An 18,697-nucleotide genomic window follows, 5' to 3' on the forward strand; every position below is an offset into this window, starting at 1 on the left:
AGAACAATATTACACCTTAATAGGGTGGTTAAATATTAATTTACAAAACACTGATGATGATAGTGCTGTCAAATAAACCTATGAAGCTATCTTAGTTTAATCTGCAACACAATTTTATATCATATCTAGTGTAGGTCCGTGCTTCATCTCTCTCAGCTAAGGGGTCCTCCTTATCCTGAAAAAACATCGAAGACCCCCTGTACTATAATATATTACTTATTTAGTTCATGAACAACTTCCTTAGATTATAATAACATTTAACGTCATTCTATCTTAACCAGTGGATGGAGAACCAGGACTGCGAGGAAGCCTCCGTCTACCCGTGCTGCAGTCAGTCCACCTTCCCCTACAAGCAGGAGGTGTTTGAGCTGTGCATCAAGAGGGCCATCATGGAACTGGACAGAAGCACGAGCTACCATCTGGACAGCAAGACACCCGGACCTCGCTTTGACATCAACGATACCATCAGGGCCATCGTCCTGGAGTTCCAGAGCACGTACCTCTTCACACTAGCCTATGAGAAGATGTTCCAGTTCTATCGCGAGGTACGGTTTGCTGTGTTTTGACATTATAGAACGGGCCATGGTTTTCTTCTCTACGTGTCCCAAGAGCTGTCTATTTACATATTTAGACAACATCTCCTGTCTGCCAACCTCTGTGTAATTTTCCTGGCTTGGGTTTGTCAAACTTTGTGTAGTTCAAGCAGTGTGCTTTCTCTTTGTTGGGGCTCCTTTAGGGACAATAAAGTGATAATGATAATAATAATAGTAATGATAACTATAATAAAGGTTTATTTATATAGCACTTTTCCAAACAAGGTTACAAAGTGCTTCACAGTGAACCTGAACCTCAGCTGGTGATGTTATGACCCTTAACTGTGCCTATATTTCAGGTGGATACCTGGATCACAGAGGAGCTCCTGCACGCCCCGGCAGGCCTCAGCCACGGCTGGTTTATCAGCAACCTGGAGTTCTACGACCTCCAGGACAGCCTGTCGGACGGCACACTTGTCGCCATGGCGCTGTCTGTAGCCGTGGCCTTCAGCGTCATGCTCCTAACCACCTGGAACGTCATCATCAGCCTCTACGCCATCTTCTCGATCGCCGGCACCATCTTCGTTACCGTGGGCTCCTTGGTCTTGCTGGGCTGGGAGCTCAACGTGTTGGAGTCCGTCACCATCTCTGTGGCGGTGGGGCTGTCTGTGGACTTCGCCGTCCACTACGGCGTGGCGTACCGGCTGGCCCCAGAGCCCGACCGCGAGGGGAAGGTGGTGTTCTCCCTCAGCCGCATGGGTTCCGCCATCGCCATGGCCGCGCTGACCACCTTTGTGGCCGGGGCGATGATGATGCCGTCAACGGTGCTGGCGTACACCCAGCTGGGCACGTTCATGATGCTCATCATGTGCATCAGCTGGGCCTTCGCCACCTTCTTCTTTCAGTGCATGTGCCGCTGCCTGGGGCCCCAGGGCACCTGTGGCCAGATCCCTCTGCCCAAGAAGTTCCAGTGCCAGGCATACTCGGAGGGCACGGCTAAGACCCCCTCTTCTGCCAAAGCAAAGAGCTCCGGGCTGGGCAAGTACCAGCTGGACAGTCGGGGTGTGGAGGTGGAGCATTATGAGCTGGAGCCTCTGGCGTCCGGCCACAGGAACGAGGAGAAACCTGCAGAGGAGCAGGAGGCGTGCACTCAGCTTTATAATGGAATAACGTCTCACCACGCCTCCGTTCCTTATTCACACATCCCTTATAAAGCCGAGTCTGGGAGAGCAGGTCCTGAGAATGGGCTGGTGGCCACTCTGAGCACGCCTTCCAGGTGCCACTATTCACAAAACACCAATTGCAACTGTGGAGACCGCCCTCATCTGCCCCAGCCATGGATCCCACACCACTGCACTCATCACCCCCAGGACTCGCCTTCTTGCCCCACTACGCCTCAACTGTTCCCCATCTTGGAAGGTCAAAACAGTAGCCCAAATGCAGCCCTGTTATCCACCACCATGGACCCAGCATACAAGAACATGGAGTGTCGTATGCACTACGTCCACTGTTCCCCAGCTCATTACCACCACTGCACCCAGGGCAGAATGATGGCCGTCAGGCAGGGGGCAGCCCACAGCTGCCATCTCAGGAACTACTGTGTACACTGTGCGAGCCTACAGGCCGGCCCAGCTAGAGAGCAGAGATCAAATACCCCGAGTCCAACCCAAGACTCAGGTGGCCCAAGCTCTGGTCCCGTTGCAGACCTAGAATCTGTCGGGGAAGAAGAGAGTAATAAGACGGGAGTGAGGCCCTCCACTCCCAGTTCAAATATTAGCAACTCAACTCAGACACAGCCTCAAACTCGAGGACCTTCCCCTTCCTCAGTAGCAGGAGCACACACAGTATGCAGCTGCCACGAAAGACCGAGAGGGACGGACCTTGGTCGATGTTGTGGTAATAATCACGTGTCAGGTGTCGGCGACAAAATGGCAACGCAAACGGACACCTGTCATAAAATCCCTGGCAACCAGGAGAAGCCGGATAGTATTCCCGTCACACGGGAGAGTCAAAGTGTCAAAAAATGCAAACAAAATAACTCAAAAAAGGAGAAGGTGTCCTCCACCTCTCCAAAAAAACTAATCTGTTTTAACAGGACGTTGAAAGCAAAGTGCAATTCTGTCTCGGAGTTTAACGTGCCAAAAACTGAAGCCAACGTGCCTGCTCTTGCAATAAACACCAATCCCTCATCTGAGAGTTTATGTTGACCACAAACATCCAAAGGTCTATCCATTAAAGGTATCATCATCAGCATGCAATATCCCTGTGGAATCTTGCAGTATTTGGGGATATCGATCATTGACCTCAAGTGCCTCAATATGTTTCATGAAGCATTATGGACCCACCAAATATGTTCTGTGTTTAAAGTGTGTGGGTTGTTGTTGTTTTTTTTAATGTTTCCATTCAAGTGCCAGATAATCTTTGATTTTACATGAAGAATTACTTGGGAATTGTAATTTATGTGACAGAAAAGCTTAAGCCACACAATGCCAGACTATCTCACGAGTTGATTGTGCCCTGTTTTCCTTTCCTCCTTCAACGATTGAGGAACTAGAATGGTCATTATATCTATCAGCTATTCATACATTTGAGATAAACCAAATGTAATCACCTCTGCCTTACTTTGTTTGCACATGCTTATTCTTTGCTGAAATGCAGCTATTCAATTACAAAAACTAATTATGCTTACATGTGTTTTTTTGTAGTCACTGTACAAGTGATTGAGCTAGAAATATATAGCCTACAAAATAGTATATTATATTCCTTGTCGCTGACTCAAAGTTTCTATGGTCCATCCTAATGTTGTGTCAACTCAGCCACAGCAACTGTTACAGAAGAAGGTAAAAGCTGTATGTACCTTAACTGAACCAACTTGACTGCAGAGATGTTATCCTTACAAAGAAATCAAAATCTTTTGACTAGCATGATGGCATCATATATCTACTTTAGCTACTGTACAAAACCAGAGCACCCTCAGGTGGAATCATTGAAAGGACCGATCTTGTAATAACAGGCATGTTTCTTGGTTACTTTTCTTTCACCTCGCAAGATAGTCTGGCTAAAAAGTCTTTCAGTCAAAGACGCCATTGTGAAATTTTGCTAAGTAAATACCCTGCTCATAAGGCAAGTGTCCACATCACCGGTGAAATGTACAGTATCTATCTATGTGATATTGTGTCTCCTACTTCATATATTGTTCCAGATGCAGTCTCACAAATGCATAAACTATAAAAAAAAAAATACAACTTACAAGTTGATTATATCAAGAACTATGGCTCAGTTTTATTTGTTTGTATTTATGGGAGCTTTTCCCATTTATGCCTGACTTATACTTCGTTGCGCATCGTGTCGCGAACTGAAAAAAGTGATCTACAAGCTCAAAATGCGTTGCATATGTTTTCAGCTTGCCAGTTGGCTATTTTCTGTATGTGACACTGGTAAGCAAGTATAAATCAGTTTTTGCTGTTATGATCATGTCGCCACATGTTCCAGGACCCCATGATGAGGTGTGTAACTGATTAAAATGTATTTTTAAGTGATATTGTCGGGCTCTTTTTTCTCATCCCATATACAACTGAAAATGGAGACAGACAGGCACAGGCAAGCAAACGGATAGGGCTAGATGTACTATGCACACAGCAAGGGGATAAAAAAAATGAACACTATATGGGTCCCTATTATTCAAACGGGGGCATAGCTTTAGAAATAACAAAGTGTACACCTGTTTCATTGTCTCATCGCTGCTGGCGCCACCGGTGCTAGCGCTCCTGGCTTGTAGCCCAGAGTCTGTGTGATATGTAATGGGCTGGGCTGGCTATAGCCTCTGACATCTTATACCCAGTAATGAATAATGATAATGTTTTTTTTCTCTTTCTCAATCAATCAATCAACTTTATTTGTTCAGACTCAAGGTCCAATAACAACAGACAACATAAAACACTACATACAGAGAGAAACACCCCTAACCCATAAAAACATAATTTTACAATAAACATTCATACCAGTGCTTCCAAAAAGCAGACCGGTACCTGGTGCTACTGAAGCTGGGGTTACACAGCAGCATAATTATACAGTTTTTAGACTCATTGAGCCGACACATAAATTTGTACATCAGGTTTCTCAGTAGGGCATGAAATGTGTAAACTCCCACACTACAGAACAACTCACTAGCACTGCTCCACCTCGGTTTGTTCAATAGTATACGCATGCAATCGTTATAGGCAACCTGCAGTTTATACATACTTGCTTTCTTATATTTTACCCACTCTCTCACTCTCTCTCTGTTGTTCAGTCCAAATACACAATATCACATGATGGATGTAGTAAAGCCCGTTTTATTTCACATCATTTGAAAATAGATTTATGGTCCAATTTTTTATTATTATGAATACTCAAGCTATTAATTCAGCCACGAGCTCGTGATAGTCTTTACTTTCTGAGTTATCAATTTAGGAACCCATCGGCAAAAAATAAGTAAAAAACAGTGCCCTCTGCTGTTTTGTTTCCGACTAGTAAACGAGAACGGCCGACTCCAATGCTCCTAGCCGACAGGGGGGTTCATTGTGAATCCTTTACCATCCATCCAGGTAGCGCTGAACTACGAACTGACACCCCACCTCACCCACACGAAATGGTTTATCCCATCCCCCAAACTGCACTTGTTGCTGAATTTCAAGTTCTTCCAAGAGTTGGTGAAGGGATTCGTGACAGCTGAGCTGACAGTCAAACAATGTAAAAACAGAGTCTGCAGACCGCCGAAACAGCCCGACCGAGTCAAACAATGTGATATCTATCTAAATTACTACCAAGCATAGGATGTTCTACACAGAGAAAGGTGGTTAATGGTTACTGAATTCATTAGGCTATGCATCCTATTGCAGACAGAGTGTATGTTTACATTTAGCTTTTTTCGCCAATGATGAAGCCTTTGGTCGTTAAATACAATTATTACCTATTTATTTTACACAAGCTAACTTAGCAAGCTATCCACAAGAAGAATTAGCAAGCTACACGCTGTCATACTAGGCTACATGAAGAATGTCCTTCACCTTGTTGGTGCTAGACCCAGCCAGCTGATTAATCAACAGTCCCTCACCCGCATCCAAGGAGGTAGGTGAGAATGAATGACTATTGAAACTACTACTGCTCTACTACTTAAACACAACATACATTAATTTAGGAAAAAGACTACTTGTCTTTATTGTCTTTCTTTAAAATAGTAGTAGGTAGGCTATGCTAGTTTAGTAGAGCAGTCGCAGATGTTGACAAACTTTATCATGACCTGACCAATCCAGGATCTTTGGATCCACCACCAAATATTTAGTGTTTTATTGAATACAATTGAATTACATCACCATGTACTAAATAAAGCCCAGACAGGCATTGATAAAATAACATATTTTACTGGTAGTTCATGTACCTGTCTCCTACATGCAAATTATTATGTTAGTAATTATAATAAAAGCTCCATATAGTCAGTAATTAACTAGAACTGCACTCTGTCGAGTGCCTGCACACTACTAGTGCGCAAGCAGAGCTCGCGAGTACTGTCAAATCTCAGCTTCTCTGTGAAAGAAGAACATGAAGGTAATTCAAATTGGGATAAAAATTTAGGGACAACAAAAAGTATGTATGCCTGCGCTTGTACATCACAATCCAGTTTGAAAACCACTGCCCTAGACAGCATGATATCTGACTAGTCTATAGTCAGCGAATTGTTAAAGCTACCAAGTGCAGGTATGTAACGTTGTTATATAGAAATATAAACGTATCCATAGCCTATATCCATATTCACTGTCACTAACTTCAAAGTTTCAGATTACAAGTGAGCTTCAAAGATCGTACAGTATTATGTCAATCCTTTTCTTATATGGGGGTTGATTAATATAGGTTCAAGAGATGTGGTTACAGTGATTGTGCAAGGCTGGGAAGGCCTGGGCCCCAATGTGATATCTTTCCATGATGGGGCCCAAAATCTTTGGCGCAGCCCCTGTCCATTAAACATATGTACAATATACAGATGGCCCTCAGCATCCCTGAGTGGAACGACAGTGCAGCATGAGTCATTTTATGAACTGCGGCCATGGATGTACTGATTGGATAGAAATGTGCTTTGATTTACGTTCGCAAGAGGAGATTTTCCAGTGCCTTTTGAGACTGAGCTGTGTGAGAATGCATAGGAAAGTCTTATGTCAGATTTTCACATCCTCAGCTCAGAGTGGAGCAATAGGATTCAGGTAAAAAATCTGCTAAGTTTCCCCTTTACATTAACTTAAGTTTGAAAACAAAAGCGGGTTAACTTTTTAGCCTGTGACCTGTAACTAGTGGAAATAGCAGAGCAATGTTTTATGAAAATGTTTTGAAATAATAATTAAAAACAAAACCTAGGAAACAAAAAATAAAGGGACCCATAAAAATGTTTGGGAACCTGCGAGTTAGACAACCAATGCTTATTTGGAGCAGTTAGGGGTTCATTGTCTTGCTCAAGAACACTTTGTCACTCACAATGCCAGGATGAGCCAGTGATTGAAACATTCTGGCTCCCACAAGGCCACTGTACCTCCTGAGTTACTTAATCTTAATATCTAGCAGCAGGCCTCAATTTTGATTTCATTTTTTCCCATTCCCTTTTCTGATTTATTTTACTTAACCACTTTCAACCTGGCATCCTTATATTGGGCATTTTTTGAATTTTCTAACAATTTCCAAAATGCTGAAAGATCTACAAGCTCTGAACGTGCTGCATGCAGGATATGTCCATGAATGGCATGTGACACTGTCGCACGACAGTGTACGAAGTATGAAATGGAGCTTAGGTTGATAACTAAAATAATTCTGGTAGTGTGAGAGATTGTGATTGTAATTGATTTGCATTGTGGTTTTTGTGAACCTAATATGTTGAAAGAAGAACAAAACACTAGGTTAAGGGTACACTAAATCTCTCTCTCTCTCTCTCTCTCTCTCTCTCTCTCTATTTCTGTCTCTTCTCTCTCTTCAAGTGCAGAAAACACCTGTTTCCTCCAGGGTCAGCTGGGAGAGGAAGAAGTCATCCCATCCACTCGTCATTTCATTCCCCGTCTTTCCTGTGATGTGGTATGTGAAGGTCAGTAACTTTAGATGACGTGCCTCCCTGAGTTGTGGGTCAGTCGGCAGTGTATTTGGGACAGTGTGAGCTAATAAAGTTAGTCGTTTGCTGGGAGTTTGGCTCTGATGGTCTGACGTTGACTTTACGTTTGAACCAACCATTTGCCACAGAGGGTTATATTTCACTGGCTTTCATGTGATGTGAGATTTTGAGGTTGCGTGTGTCACATGGGATTTGAAGGCTGTTTGAACTTAAGTCTGTTATTTATCTTCTCTATAGATTTTACACATTGTGATATAAAGGTTTCCATGTGGTCACATGAGTGGAACTAGATAAAGTGCCCCTCGGGGCACAGGTCTCCACCAGGGCAGGTTGTGGCCTCCTGGTGGCGCTATAATAGGCCAATGTGAAAAGGCTGCCATTTCTTCTCACGCCTTGGATGGCAATTAGATGATTTGAGGCATTTTGTTACAAAAATGTGTTTTTAAAAAATCCACCTGTTGGTGGCGCTATCCTCAGCCTTGTAGGAAAATCTGTGAAAGATTTCACGTAAATTGCATGCTGTGTTCATGATTTGAGGCTTTTTGTTCAAAACGTATCAATCCTGCAAACTTTGAAAGCCAATGTTAGCGAATTAGGTTGGAATATGAAATATCGGACAGATCCTTCTTGAACACATGACTATAGAGATAGTGTGTAACGATTTGTTTTGGACAGAATCTGGAGGAGTAATATAAAAGAAATGTCAAAAGTCTGCCTCCTGGTGGCGCTATAACAGGCTGTTCTGGTGGCAGAGGTTGGTATCAACCGGGTTAACGGTGTCGGAGATTAGCTCTATACAGACGGACTGACGGACACAATCACACACACGGACGGACTGCAAAACATACTCTCTCTCCACATGCCTTCGGCCTGGTGGAGACAACAATACTGCCTGTTGGTGAAGTGACCCAGAGCTTATCTATAGCCATAAGTGTCAATATGAAATCTGTTTGAATATGGGTGTTCTCATGTTTAGTTTATCCCATTGATGACAACTCAACAGTATACTTGACATTACTGCTTTATTTGATTTTCAAGAAAGTCGTTCATTTCAGTATATGAAAATCAATTACAAATGACATTCCTTGACTTATTAAACACGCGGTGATGTTTAGTCAGCATAATGTCAAGTATTTCAGGTATGTTCAGTAATGTTTTAATAACATGTCATGTAAACATGTGCAAAAGCGGATACAGCAGTCATTTGTGGCGGACAATTAAATCCTCCAGACGCAAACATGACTACACATGTAGAATAATAGAATGATAATTACATTTATAATAACAATAATTCAGTGTTCACTTCAGTCTGAATATCAAGCAACGCTCTTTCTTCTTCCATGGTTCTAACTATTGAAGCAGAGATGTCTAAAAGAGAAAAAAAGAAAATGTGTTTAAAGCAGTTCACTTACTTGAATATGAATATGTTCTTCATGATTCATGCATTGAAGCAGTCAGTCTGCAACATTAACTTTTCACATTTAGTTAATAGTTATTAGATTTTGAAAAGTACAACTGGACACTGAATATGAATGCAGTGAAATGTTACTTTCAAATTGTATCTCTTTCTGGCCTGGCTTTTTACAGCCACAGCCCAGGGGCTGATGGGAGAAGCAGTCCTGTTCCCATTAAAACTTCATAGCCGTGATATCTGCCCAGCTAGGTCTCTCTTTCTCCATTCTCTCTCTCTTGTCCTATTTTTCCATTCCTCGTCTCTTTCGCTGTCCTCTTTCTTAATCATGTCCTTTGATCTGTATCTCTTTCGTCTCGCTGTCATCTTTTCTCTTCACAAACCCCAGTCTCCCTGTCATGATGTCACTGTGTTGCAAAACTCGGGGACATCAACTATCTTGTTTTACTACTGCTAACAACCCCCAAACCCAGACCTGTGTGTCGAAAATATGGGTTACTTCCATCTGTTTCTTTCTGTCTTCCCTTCTGTTCCATTCTCTCTCTCTCTCTCTCTCTCTCTCTCTCTCTCTCTCTCTCTCTCTCTCTCTCTCTCTCTCTCTCTCTTTCCCTCTTCTTGCTCAGAGCTAGAGATGGACTTCTACTGCAGGTGCTCTGTAGTAGTTCCCGCTGAACAACAGTAAACTGTTTTTGCAGACAGGCGTGGGTGTACATTATGAACTCTCCTCTGTGCGTCATACAAGTCTACCTGGGGGGGAAAGATGGAAAAAGCAGAGCTGAGCGGACCGAGCTCCTTATCTTGTACATAATGATCTTGCAGGTTCAAATCTGGCTCATGTCCCTCCTCTCTCTTACACCGGTTCCGCGATGTAATAGAGAAATGCTTGACTGTCTAATGATTATGCTATTAAGAATGTCTAAGTACATGATGTACAAGTGTACAAGTCTCAGCATGCCACAGTGGTGTTCTTGTAATGACAGTTTATTTAGTTCCTCCTTACAGTATTCGATAGGTGATTTGTGTCACCCACACTCTTTCTGTCTCTTTCCTTTTTAAGGTGGCCTTTAACCCATGCTGACCTGAGATCAGATTCATACGAGGTTTCCAATGGACACACACTGGTCTGATTAACCCATTCTGACCTGAGATCAGATTTTAAAAAATGTCAGTCGTTCTTCGATTTTTCAAAAATAGCAGACCTACAAGCTCGTAGCGCGCCACTCGGTGGCGCGCTATGAGCTTGTAGATCTGCTATTTTTCAATAGCTAAAGCATAACATGATGCTAGCACCAAAATGGGTTCCCGGTCAGAATGGGTTAAAAGGATGCTGCATCTATTCAAAAGATAATGCACCCTTATGGGTCAATTTATACAGTATATACTACACATAGATAGATATATTTACACCCAGGATTTCAGTATCCATGCTGCATTTGTTTGGAAAGGTTTTTCGACATTTGCTTTGTCTTTTTGTTTTGTTACAGCGATAGTGTTGCACAAATCCAAAAAGCATATGAAGATGTGAGCCATGTCTGTGATGGCTCCCAAGTGTAGTCACGGTAGTTTGTTGCAGAGACAAGTTGCACAATGAGAGGTTCATTGGATGAATTAGAGAGTAGTTAGGAAAAGTACCACTGAGCTTTAATGTGTGGTTGTAGCTCTTTCCTCTCACATTCATTTGCTCCTCTTAAACCAAAAAGGGGGAAAATAAAGTCCCCCGAACAAACAAAACACTATAAAACACATTACGTAAGAAAACCACCCACATCAGGGTTAAGTTGAAGGGAACTGTGATGAGAGATGGTTCTACAGTATGTGGAAAGGAAAGGTCTTATTTTGGATGATACAGGACAGTTTGTGTTCCCCTCGGCCTTGGACTTGCCCCTGGGTTCCCTATGGCTCCCTTTACTGTATCTTGCACTTCCACTACTACATCAAGGTCGTGAAGATGGACCCACTTCCCTCAACGGACTCCTCCTCAGCCTGCGTGAGCGGCCTATAATTATATTTGTTTAAACTGAGGTCAAATATTAGCTATGGTCACAGCACAGGGCAGGGATTTATTGCATTTCCCTCTGAGGGAGAATCTAAGAAGCATGTGTGTCTCTTTTAAGAATATTCCACCGTTCCAACGTTTGAAATAACTGTATAGAGGCCAGAAACCTGGAGAGTTTGTTTGCAAGGTAAATGTTGACACACTTTTTTTTTTGACAGAGCTGTTGGACTGTGGCAGGATTGTGGATGTGAAACAGGATTGTCCTGTGATCACTGCTTTGGGGAACTAGATTGGCTTTTGTCATTTGAAGAGACCAATGTTCAACATTTCCAATGTGTCTATAACCTACGAGAGTTTGATTGATTTAAGAAGGTCAGATGTAGAGTTGCTGGCCGGCTTCATATATGCAGATCTAGGTGATGATACAGTCTTCTCCATGTATGACAATCCAGGGTTTGATGACTCTGAGGCCCTAAAGGGCAATGCTGCGCTGAAACCAAAGGGCTTCTTGATACGGCACAGTTAAGAAGCAGGAGTTCAACTATTAATCTGGTGTCTGTGAGGTCAGATGTAGAGTTGCTGGCCGGCTCCGTATGCAGATCTAGGTGATAATCTAGGTAATAAGTATTCTCCATGTATGGCTATGCAGGGTTTGATGAGGTCAGTGTTGTGATCTTCATATATGGAGACAACCATATAAATTATGGAGCGTGTCTCGAGGCGTGACAGACTGACTGACTGACATGAAAAGCAGGTTTTCATAGTAAACTTCAAGCAAACATCATCATGAGCTCTTTGTGTGTGTAATTAATGCAGAATAAGAGTAAAATGTCACTGTTTTTGAGGGGCGCCAGACCCTCCTATACACAGGTTTAATGTTTGTCTTTAGTTCAATGTTTGTTTTGACAATGAAGGGAAAATGTACTTCATAATGTACCTCATTACGTCATATTGTCTCTTCATGGCGTGTAATGTTTGTGTTGGCACCGTTTGTTTTATATCACCATTACATCACCTAATGAACATGAGTTAGACTTTATTATACAGTATTAGCGCCCCTCACTTCACACGGGTGTGATTTTATATTTGAATATGTTTTATACCTTTTATATATAATGAATAAAACTGACCGGATCCAGTCAGTGTACTCCCATTGAATGGCTTTCCAAGTGTGTGCTGGTGTTTAGATCACTAGGCTCAGTTCCAGCCCTGGTGGACTCATATCATGCTACTGCTAGTGGTCCATGAAGTGGTCAATTGTGTTCATCTGATGCCTTGAATGAAAACCATCCATAGTCTGGCTCCCCAGCAATGGGCCTGAGAACTACTGATCTAGACAAGTTAAAGTATGTTCAGAAAGCGTTTGCTGGCCTCCAGTTGCAGCCTCACTAGCAATTGCAGGATAATTGGCTTGATTTATGTCAGTCATACAACAGACGTAATGGATGAGGTTGCCCTCATCTTTTCTGTCAGTATGACCATTCAGACATGGCCAGTGTTGTGTTTGTTCTGTTGGGAGTGAGATCTGAATAGCTGGCTCTTAAAAATCAAGAGCTTTGCAGTGAGGGGCTATACAGTCAGCCCAACAGGAAGGAAGTTGTACTCTGCCCAGCAGTGGCTTCCTGTTTTAACACACAGCTCAGATTTAGGGTATTTTCGTTGTCAAGGAATTGATGTTTTATTTTTAGAACATTGGTAAGTGACAGAAGAGCGACAGAGGGACAAAGTTATGAGTGCGATTAAATAGTATGGCTATATTTACTCTAATTTCAACAATGAAAACTGTTTAAATTAACTTAACAATGAAAATGCCATTCTTGTGTATATATAGTACTCATGCGAGTAATAAAAATTGCTAATTCTCCTGTGAATTATTCTATAAATATCACAGAGCCAGTACTATAAAGCTCAACTCAGTTGCATTGACAGTGGCCAACTACTAGCTAGTAAATATGTAAAGGTCTCCATCTTGTGGTAAAACAAACTACTACCACCAGATGAGCAGAACTTCTCAGTGGTCCTTCATTAAGTTTCCTGCAGGTCATTATATTCCTACAGAGTTGCTGCCATTATATTCACAGGTTTTAATATATATATGCAAGCAAAAACTCAATCATATCTGGTTTAGTATAAAAGTATGTTGGTTGTTCAAAGATTTTGAAGTTCGATGCCATTTTCATTTTCCAGTTGAACATTGTCCTCATTTCCTCGTTGAACATGAATGTTCTCATCATCAGGTTTGATGGCAGCCTGTGCACCCTCTGCCACGTCATAATCCACCTTCTTCAGCTTGCTGTCTTTGAGGACCTGGGTGATGAGCCTGTCGTAGAACCACTCCAGGTCCTGTGGGTCATCTGGCCAGACAAGGTACTCTCTCTTCTGGACAAAAGCCCTCACTGCCTTGTGCTTCATCAGTTGGTAGTGCGGCACCTAGTTTTAAAGTTGGAAATGTAAGTTGAGAATTGAAAACAGATTCTACTGAAGTGGAAGGGACTAGGCTTGACAAACAAACAATAATAAATTATAAAACAGGGAGAGGCAACACTGCTGATGTTTCAATAGTCAGAATGATACACACCTTCTCCACCACTAGCATGATCAGGACGTTTGTGAGCTCTTCTAGCATCCGGCCCTGAGCCAAAGCAAAGGCCTCCAGGCACCAGCCATCTGTGAGGAGGCACTCGACAGTTAGTGTGTGCGTGTGCGTGTGCGTGTGCGTGTGCGTGCGTGTGCGTGTGCGTGTGCGTGCGTGTGTGTGTGTGTGTGTGTGTGTGTGTGTGTGTGTGTGTGTGTGTGTGTGTTCTATAAGAATTCAAATGGGTTGATGTACATGCATTTTACATCCAGCACTAGCCACCTGCACCTACAGAGGCTCATGATGAAATGGTACCATTTTCTTCTACTCAGTTTGTGTCTCATAGAAGGGCTGTGGACATAGACTGGCTACCAGTGACATCATCTTTTGGCAGGGTTTTTGTTCTCAAGCATTTCAATGTGTTTATTTTCAGTTTTATTGAGAACAATGGTTTCCATTATAGCATGCTAATGTCCCAGGAATAGAAATCCTGAAGTTGGAAACCCCATCAATGATGTCACTGGTAGGCGGGTCCACAGCCCTCCTCTGATAGACAGACCGAGTAGACAGTTTTACCATATTAAAATGAGCATTAGTGAGGCCCAATTATATGAAGATAGGTTGAAAATGGGTGAAGTTGTCTTTTAACGTTGTTCCCTTCAGCTCTGTGTAGTGTTAACCCATCAAAACCACATGCTTATGTTCTCAATATGAGCCTCTATTTGGTGATTTAATTGATATTAAAAATGGCATTTACTTATGGCCCATGAGACTGATAAGAAATGTGGGTCCTCTACATACAATAACTGGCTGTGCCACCCATGTTATAGAAGTAAATCATTAAAACCTGTACCGTTAAGGAACTCCTTAGAGACAATGCAAATGGTCTTCCTGCTGTTGAAGATGGCATCTCTGATGTTTAAAATGTGATCTTCTCCTGGCAGGAAGTCTCTGGCTTCAAAACAACAGCGGAGGAGGTTCTTCTCCACAAACTGGTTGTCCAACCTCTTCAGCAAGGCCTTCTCCACCCACTTGTAGTCACTGTTGCTGAAGCAGAGGTAAGCGTCGTACATCACATCAGCAGCGGCAGGGGGCACGGGCTTTGGGCCCTCTAGCACCCGGCCAAGCACCTTTTTGTAAATGATGAATATTTGCCCTCTGAGACGAGCATAAATGATCGCGTTGACAATGATGAGGATGACGGAGAGGGTGGAGCCTATGAAGAGGGACAGTTTCAGTTGTTGAACCGCCCGCTCGTCATCCTCATCGCAGGGCTTGACATGCTGGCTGTAAACCAGCAGGGGGACGTTCTGGACGTCTGGGGGGAATTCACACCAGAGCTCCCGGAGGTTCTTGTCGAGGGAGCTCATGCCTGAGATCCAAAAAGTGACATTGGTTGTGTTCAGCCATGTTAGGAAGACATCCAGATTACAGTCACAATAGAAACGATTTGACGAGAGACTGAGATGGGTGAGAGAGTGGAAGGTCTCTGGGTCGGGTGAGGCCAGGAAGTTGTTGGAGAGGTCGAGGCTTTTTAGGCTCTCTGGGAAGGTGTCTGGTTCAAGATAGGTCAAGGAGTTGGAGGAGAGGTCCATTTCGAGTATCGAGGTGAGACCTCTAAAAATGCCCTTGGGGAGCGACTGCAGGGAGTTTCTGCTTAAAGAGAGAGCCAGTAGATTCTCCAGATGATCAAACAGGGTAAGGCATCTCCCCTGAGCCCAAGAGACCTGCAAGGAGCTGCCGTGGAGATCTAGCACTTGTAAATGTTTTGGATGAGTTGTTGAATAGTCCATATTTAAGGTGCACCATTTGATGTTGTTGCCACCAAAGAAGAAATTCTGCAGGCGTGTGAAATGAGTCAAAATTCGATAAACATCCTCCAGGTTTGTCAGCCTGTTGTCCTCAATGTTCAGATGGATACTATTATCGCCCAAATTAATAATGCCGTCAAGTGATTTGTAGTTCAACTTATTGTCTCTCAAAAGGAGGTAATCCAAGCTTGATAATGATGCAGGTGAGCCTAGTTCTCTGAGAGAATTTCCTGTCAGATCTAACATTCTTAAATTGGGAAGTCCACTGAATGATCTATATCCCAATGCACCAATGTTGTTGTAAGACAAATCTAACACTCTGAGGTCTGTCAGATTAGTAAATGTGTGAGAATAGATAGCCCCTAAAATGTTGTGTGAAATGTTAAGCATCCGTAGATGTCCTTGAAGACCACCAAAGGCATTTTTGTTTATCTGATTAATTTTGTTTTCGGATATGTCAATTATTATCACCTCATCCAGTGAACTAAACACATCCTTTTGCAAAGAGAATATGTTGTTTTTAGTCAGGTCTAAATGTGTAATTGCACTATATTGGAGGCCCTCAAATGTTCTGCTGTTGGGATCTGGGAAGTTGTCATGGGAAAATCCTTTACCCAATAATCCCAACCTAAAATTTAAATGTTTAATCTCAGTCCCCTGAATTGCCCTGAAAAACAGTCTTGCATTGTTTGAATTAAACCCATTTTCAGTCAAGTCAAGCATGTCAAAAGTCATCCTTCTGAAAGGATTTCCACATCTTTCCCAGTCAAAACTCTCATTTAACATGCCAGTAAGCCTAATAGACTTCAAGTTCAGAAGCCCAAAGTGTTTGCCCTGGAAACTAATCATATCTTCCTCGCATATCATTTCAATATGATTCAACTCCAGTCTCAACTCTGTGAGCTTTGTTAGCTTTGAAAAGAATGGTGCGGGGCGGACCCTCGCAATGTCATTACCAAAGAGGTCAAGTGTCTCTAAGGACAACAGTGGCTGCAGATAGTTATCCTCCAAAATAGAGCCATTCAACTGAGAATAATCAATGTAGAGCTTCTGTAAACTGGACAATCCCACAAACGCCTTGGGTTCCAGTTGAAGGCCAGGATTATGAAGGACCAGACGAACCAGGTGTATTTGTCTGTGGAAGGCGTTGTTCCTGATCATGAGACGCACATTTTGCATTCCAAGATCCAGCTCCAACAGCGCCTCAAACCCAGCTAGGGCAGTGTCATTGATCTCACTGATATAGTTCACCTCCAGGTAGAGATGGGTGATGTTGGGAGGCAGAGCAGGGACCCAGTGGTGTTTCTGGTAGGCACAATTGGCTACCGTCCCATGTAGAGGGCATGAGGAATAGCACCTGGGCATCTGCAGGATAGGCACGTAATTACAAAATCAAAGAAATTACAAATTTTGAATTCTTAAGGATATGTCAAGAAGAATAGTAGTAAGCTGCACTGAAGATATTTCATACATTGCATAATAGCAGCTTCATGTGGCTGCAACTGGTAACTGTTTTCATACCCTTTTTGCAGTCTACTGTTTCCAGTGTACCACGTTGTTTTTCACATTTTCTATTCATATATAATTTAAAATCCACAAAATGTAAATGTGCTCATATGTGCGCGCACACACACACACACACACACACACACACACACACACACACACACACATATATGCCAGTGGTTCTCAAACATTTTTGGCTCAGGTCACCCCTAACTTTTTCGTCTACGGCACCATATAAAGATACTAACAGTATGTAATGAGAAAAACGTTAGAGAATATCAGTTTCCGTTAGGGCAGATTTAAATTAATTGTTATACTTGGCTTTTAACCAATTAAACCCCAGCAACCCTATTCTGGGGGGAAACTTCTCCAAAAATAGCCGATGTAGATCTGCTATATTTGGTTATGAAATGACATACATGGTATACTGTGGACTGAAAAAGAGCGCACCAAGTACAGTAGGCCTAAAGTGCAAGTGCCATTGATTATATTGTTGAAGTATTCTAAGGCACCCCTGGACTTGCGTCAAGGCACCCTAGGGTTTGACCCACTTTGAGAAGCCCTGGTTACTAGTACATGCTATGGGAATGCAGCATTTTGAAGTAAATAGTATATACCCTGTTCCAGACTTACCTGCATGCATACACCAATGACAACCATCTGAAGAGCAACCCTCCACATCATTGCCTGGGAGGAAGGGCTCATCTTAGTTAAGGCAATCATGTTAATGTTCAATTCAGTTATACACTATAAAAAGAGAGAAAGAGAAGGATCCGGGCACACAAGGTTAAAGATTGAGGAAAGCCTTTATTAAATTAAAAGGCAACTGCCAACATGTTTCGACCTAACAGGTCTTCATCAGGGCAAGAATGCCCTTCTTGCCCGGATCTTTCTCTTTTCATCATGTTTTGATCCTGTTTTTTGATCCGTGTGAGCACCTTTTTATCATTATCACATCCTGCTACCTCCATTGAGCACCTGGTTAGTTCCTCTTCTCAGTTACACACTACCCTATTATTTAGACTCTTCAGGGTTAATATGACACTGGATATCTATTTCAGCTACACGCACAATATTCATATTTACAAAGAGAAGGTGTCACTGGTCAAATCTTCAGTGTTCGTTAAACCCAGTGTACAAAGTTGGACATCTTCACACTCAGTTAAATTAACACAGGTCTTTACTGTGTAGTATGAACTGTGTTAGTTCATACTTTAATAATGGTGATGGCGTTGTGCGCAGTAGGGCTACACACACCCATCCATGAATTCATTCAATACATTAAAATGTCCTCTTTGTAATTTGATTTTGGGTGATTTGATTCAATACTTTCTATTGTCTTTATTATTATTATTATTATTAGTAGTAGTAGTAGTAGTATTATATGGTATTATTAATATTAGTAGTCGTATATATTGTTATTTTCCTTATTTTTACTTGCAATTAGCTGTGGGAGGGACACTTTTGTGCTTTTGTGGTCCACCGTAGACATTAAGTATTTGTATTTAGAAGAAGAAAAAAACATTAGTTTAAATATTCCCTGCTGTTGGAACTTTCTTTGCCATGAAAAATGATTGTCTTCTTACCTGTGTTGAAGCTTTTTAAAACCACATCAGCCCACTGTTCCTCACCTGGCCGGGCGTGTCGTTCTTCTTAAAATACTATGACAAATGGTACTCCTTTCCCAATTGTCTTTTCTTGTCAATATTAGAAATACTGCCGCTTAGGTAATGGGCTGT

At 42.3% G+C, this 18,697-nt stretch overlaps 2 protein-coding genes across 4 annotated transcripts in view; one reads left to right on the forward strand and one right to left on the reverse strand.

Annotated features, from left to right (window-relative positions):
• The window catches only part of disp1 (dispatched homolog 1), a 106,267-nt gene extending 102,199 nt beyond the window's left edge, over window positions 1-4,068 (forward strand). For both annotated transcript variants that reach the window (XM_080791143.1, XM_080791144.1), the window contains 2 exons: window positions 282-545; window positions 893-4,068. In XM_080791143.1, the coding sequence (XP_080647269.1) occupies window positions 282-545; window positions 893-2,740 (2,112 nt within the window). In that variant the 3' untranslated portion in view covers window positions 2,741-4,068. The remainder of the gene's footprint in view (window positions 1-281; window positions 546-892) is intronic.
• An 8,540-nt stretch (window positions 4,069-12,608) lies between these two features.
• On the reverse strand, window positions 12,609-18,662 carry tlr5b (toll-like receptor 5b). Of its 2 annotated transcripts, XM_080790324.1 has the most exons (5): window positions 18,545-18,662; window positions 17,592-17,645; window positions 14,495-16,817; window positions 13,645-13,733; window positions 12,610-13,496 (listed from the first exon to the last, which is right to left on the reverse strand). In XM_080790324.1, the coding sequence occupies exons 2-5, from the start codon at window positions 17,640-17,642 to the stop codon at window positions 13,215-13,217; spliced, it is 2,745 nt and encodes a 914-aa protein (XP_080646450.1). In that variant the 5' UTR covers window positions 17,643-17,645; window positions 18,545-18,662; the 3' UTR covers window positions 12,610-13,214. The 2 variants fall into 2 exon arrangements, with proteins under 2 accessions (XP_080646449.1, XP_080646450.1); XM_080790323.1 differs by having other exon boundaries at window positions 12,609-13,496; window positions 17,592-18,598.
• Between the last annotated feature and the right edge of the window lie 35 nt (window positions 18,663-18,697).

The sequence above is a fragment of the Protomyctophum bolini genome (genome assembly GCF_963924005.1).
Source record: "Protomyctophum bolini genome assembly, chromosome: 19".
In the NCBI taxonomy this organism is placed as follows: domain Eukaryota; kingdom Metazoa; phylum Chordata; class Actinopteri; order Myctophiformes; family Myctophidae; genus Protomyctophum; species Protomyctophum bolini.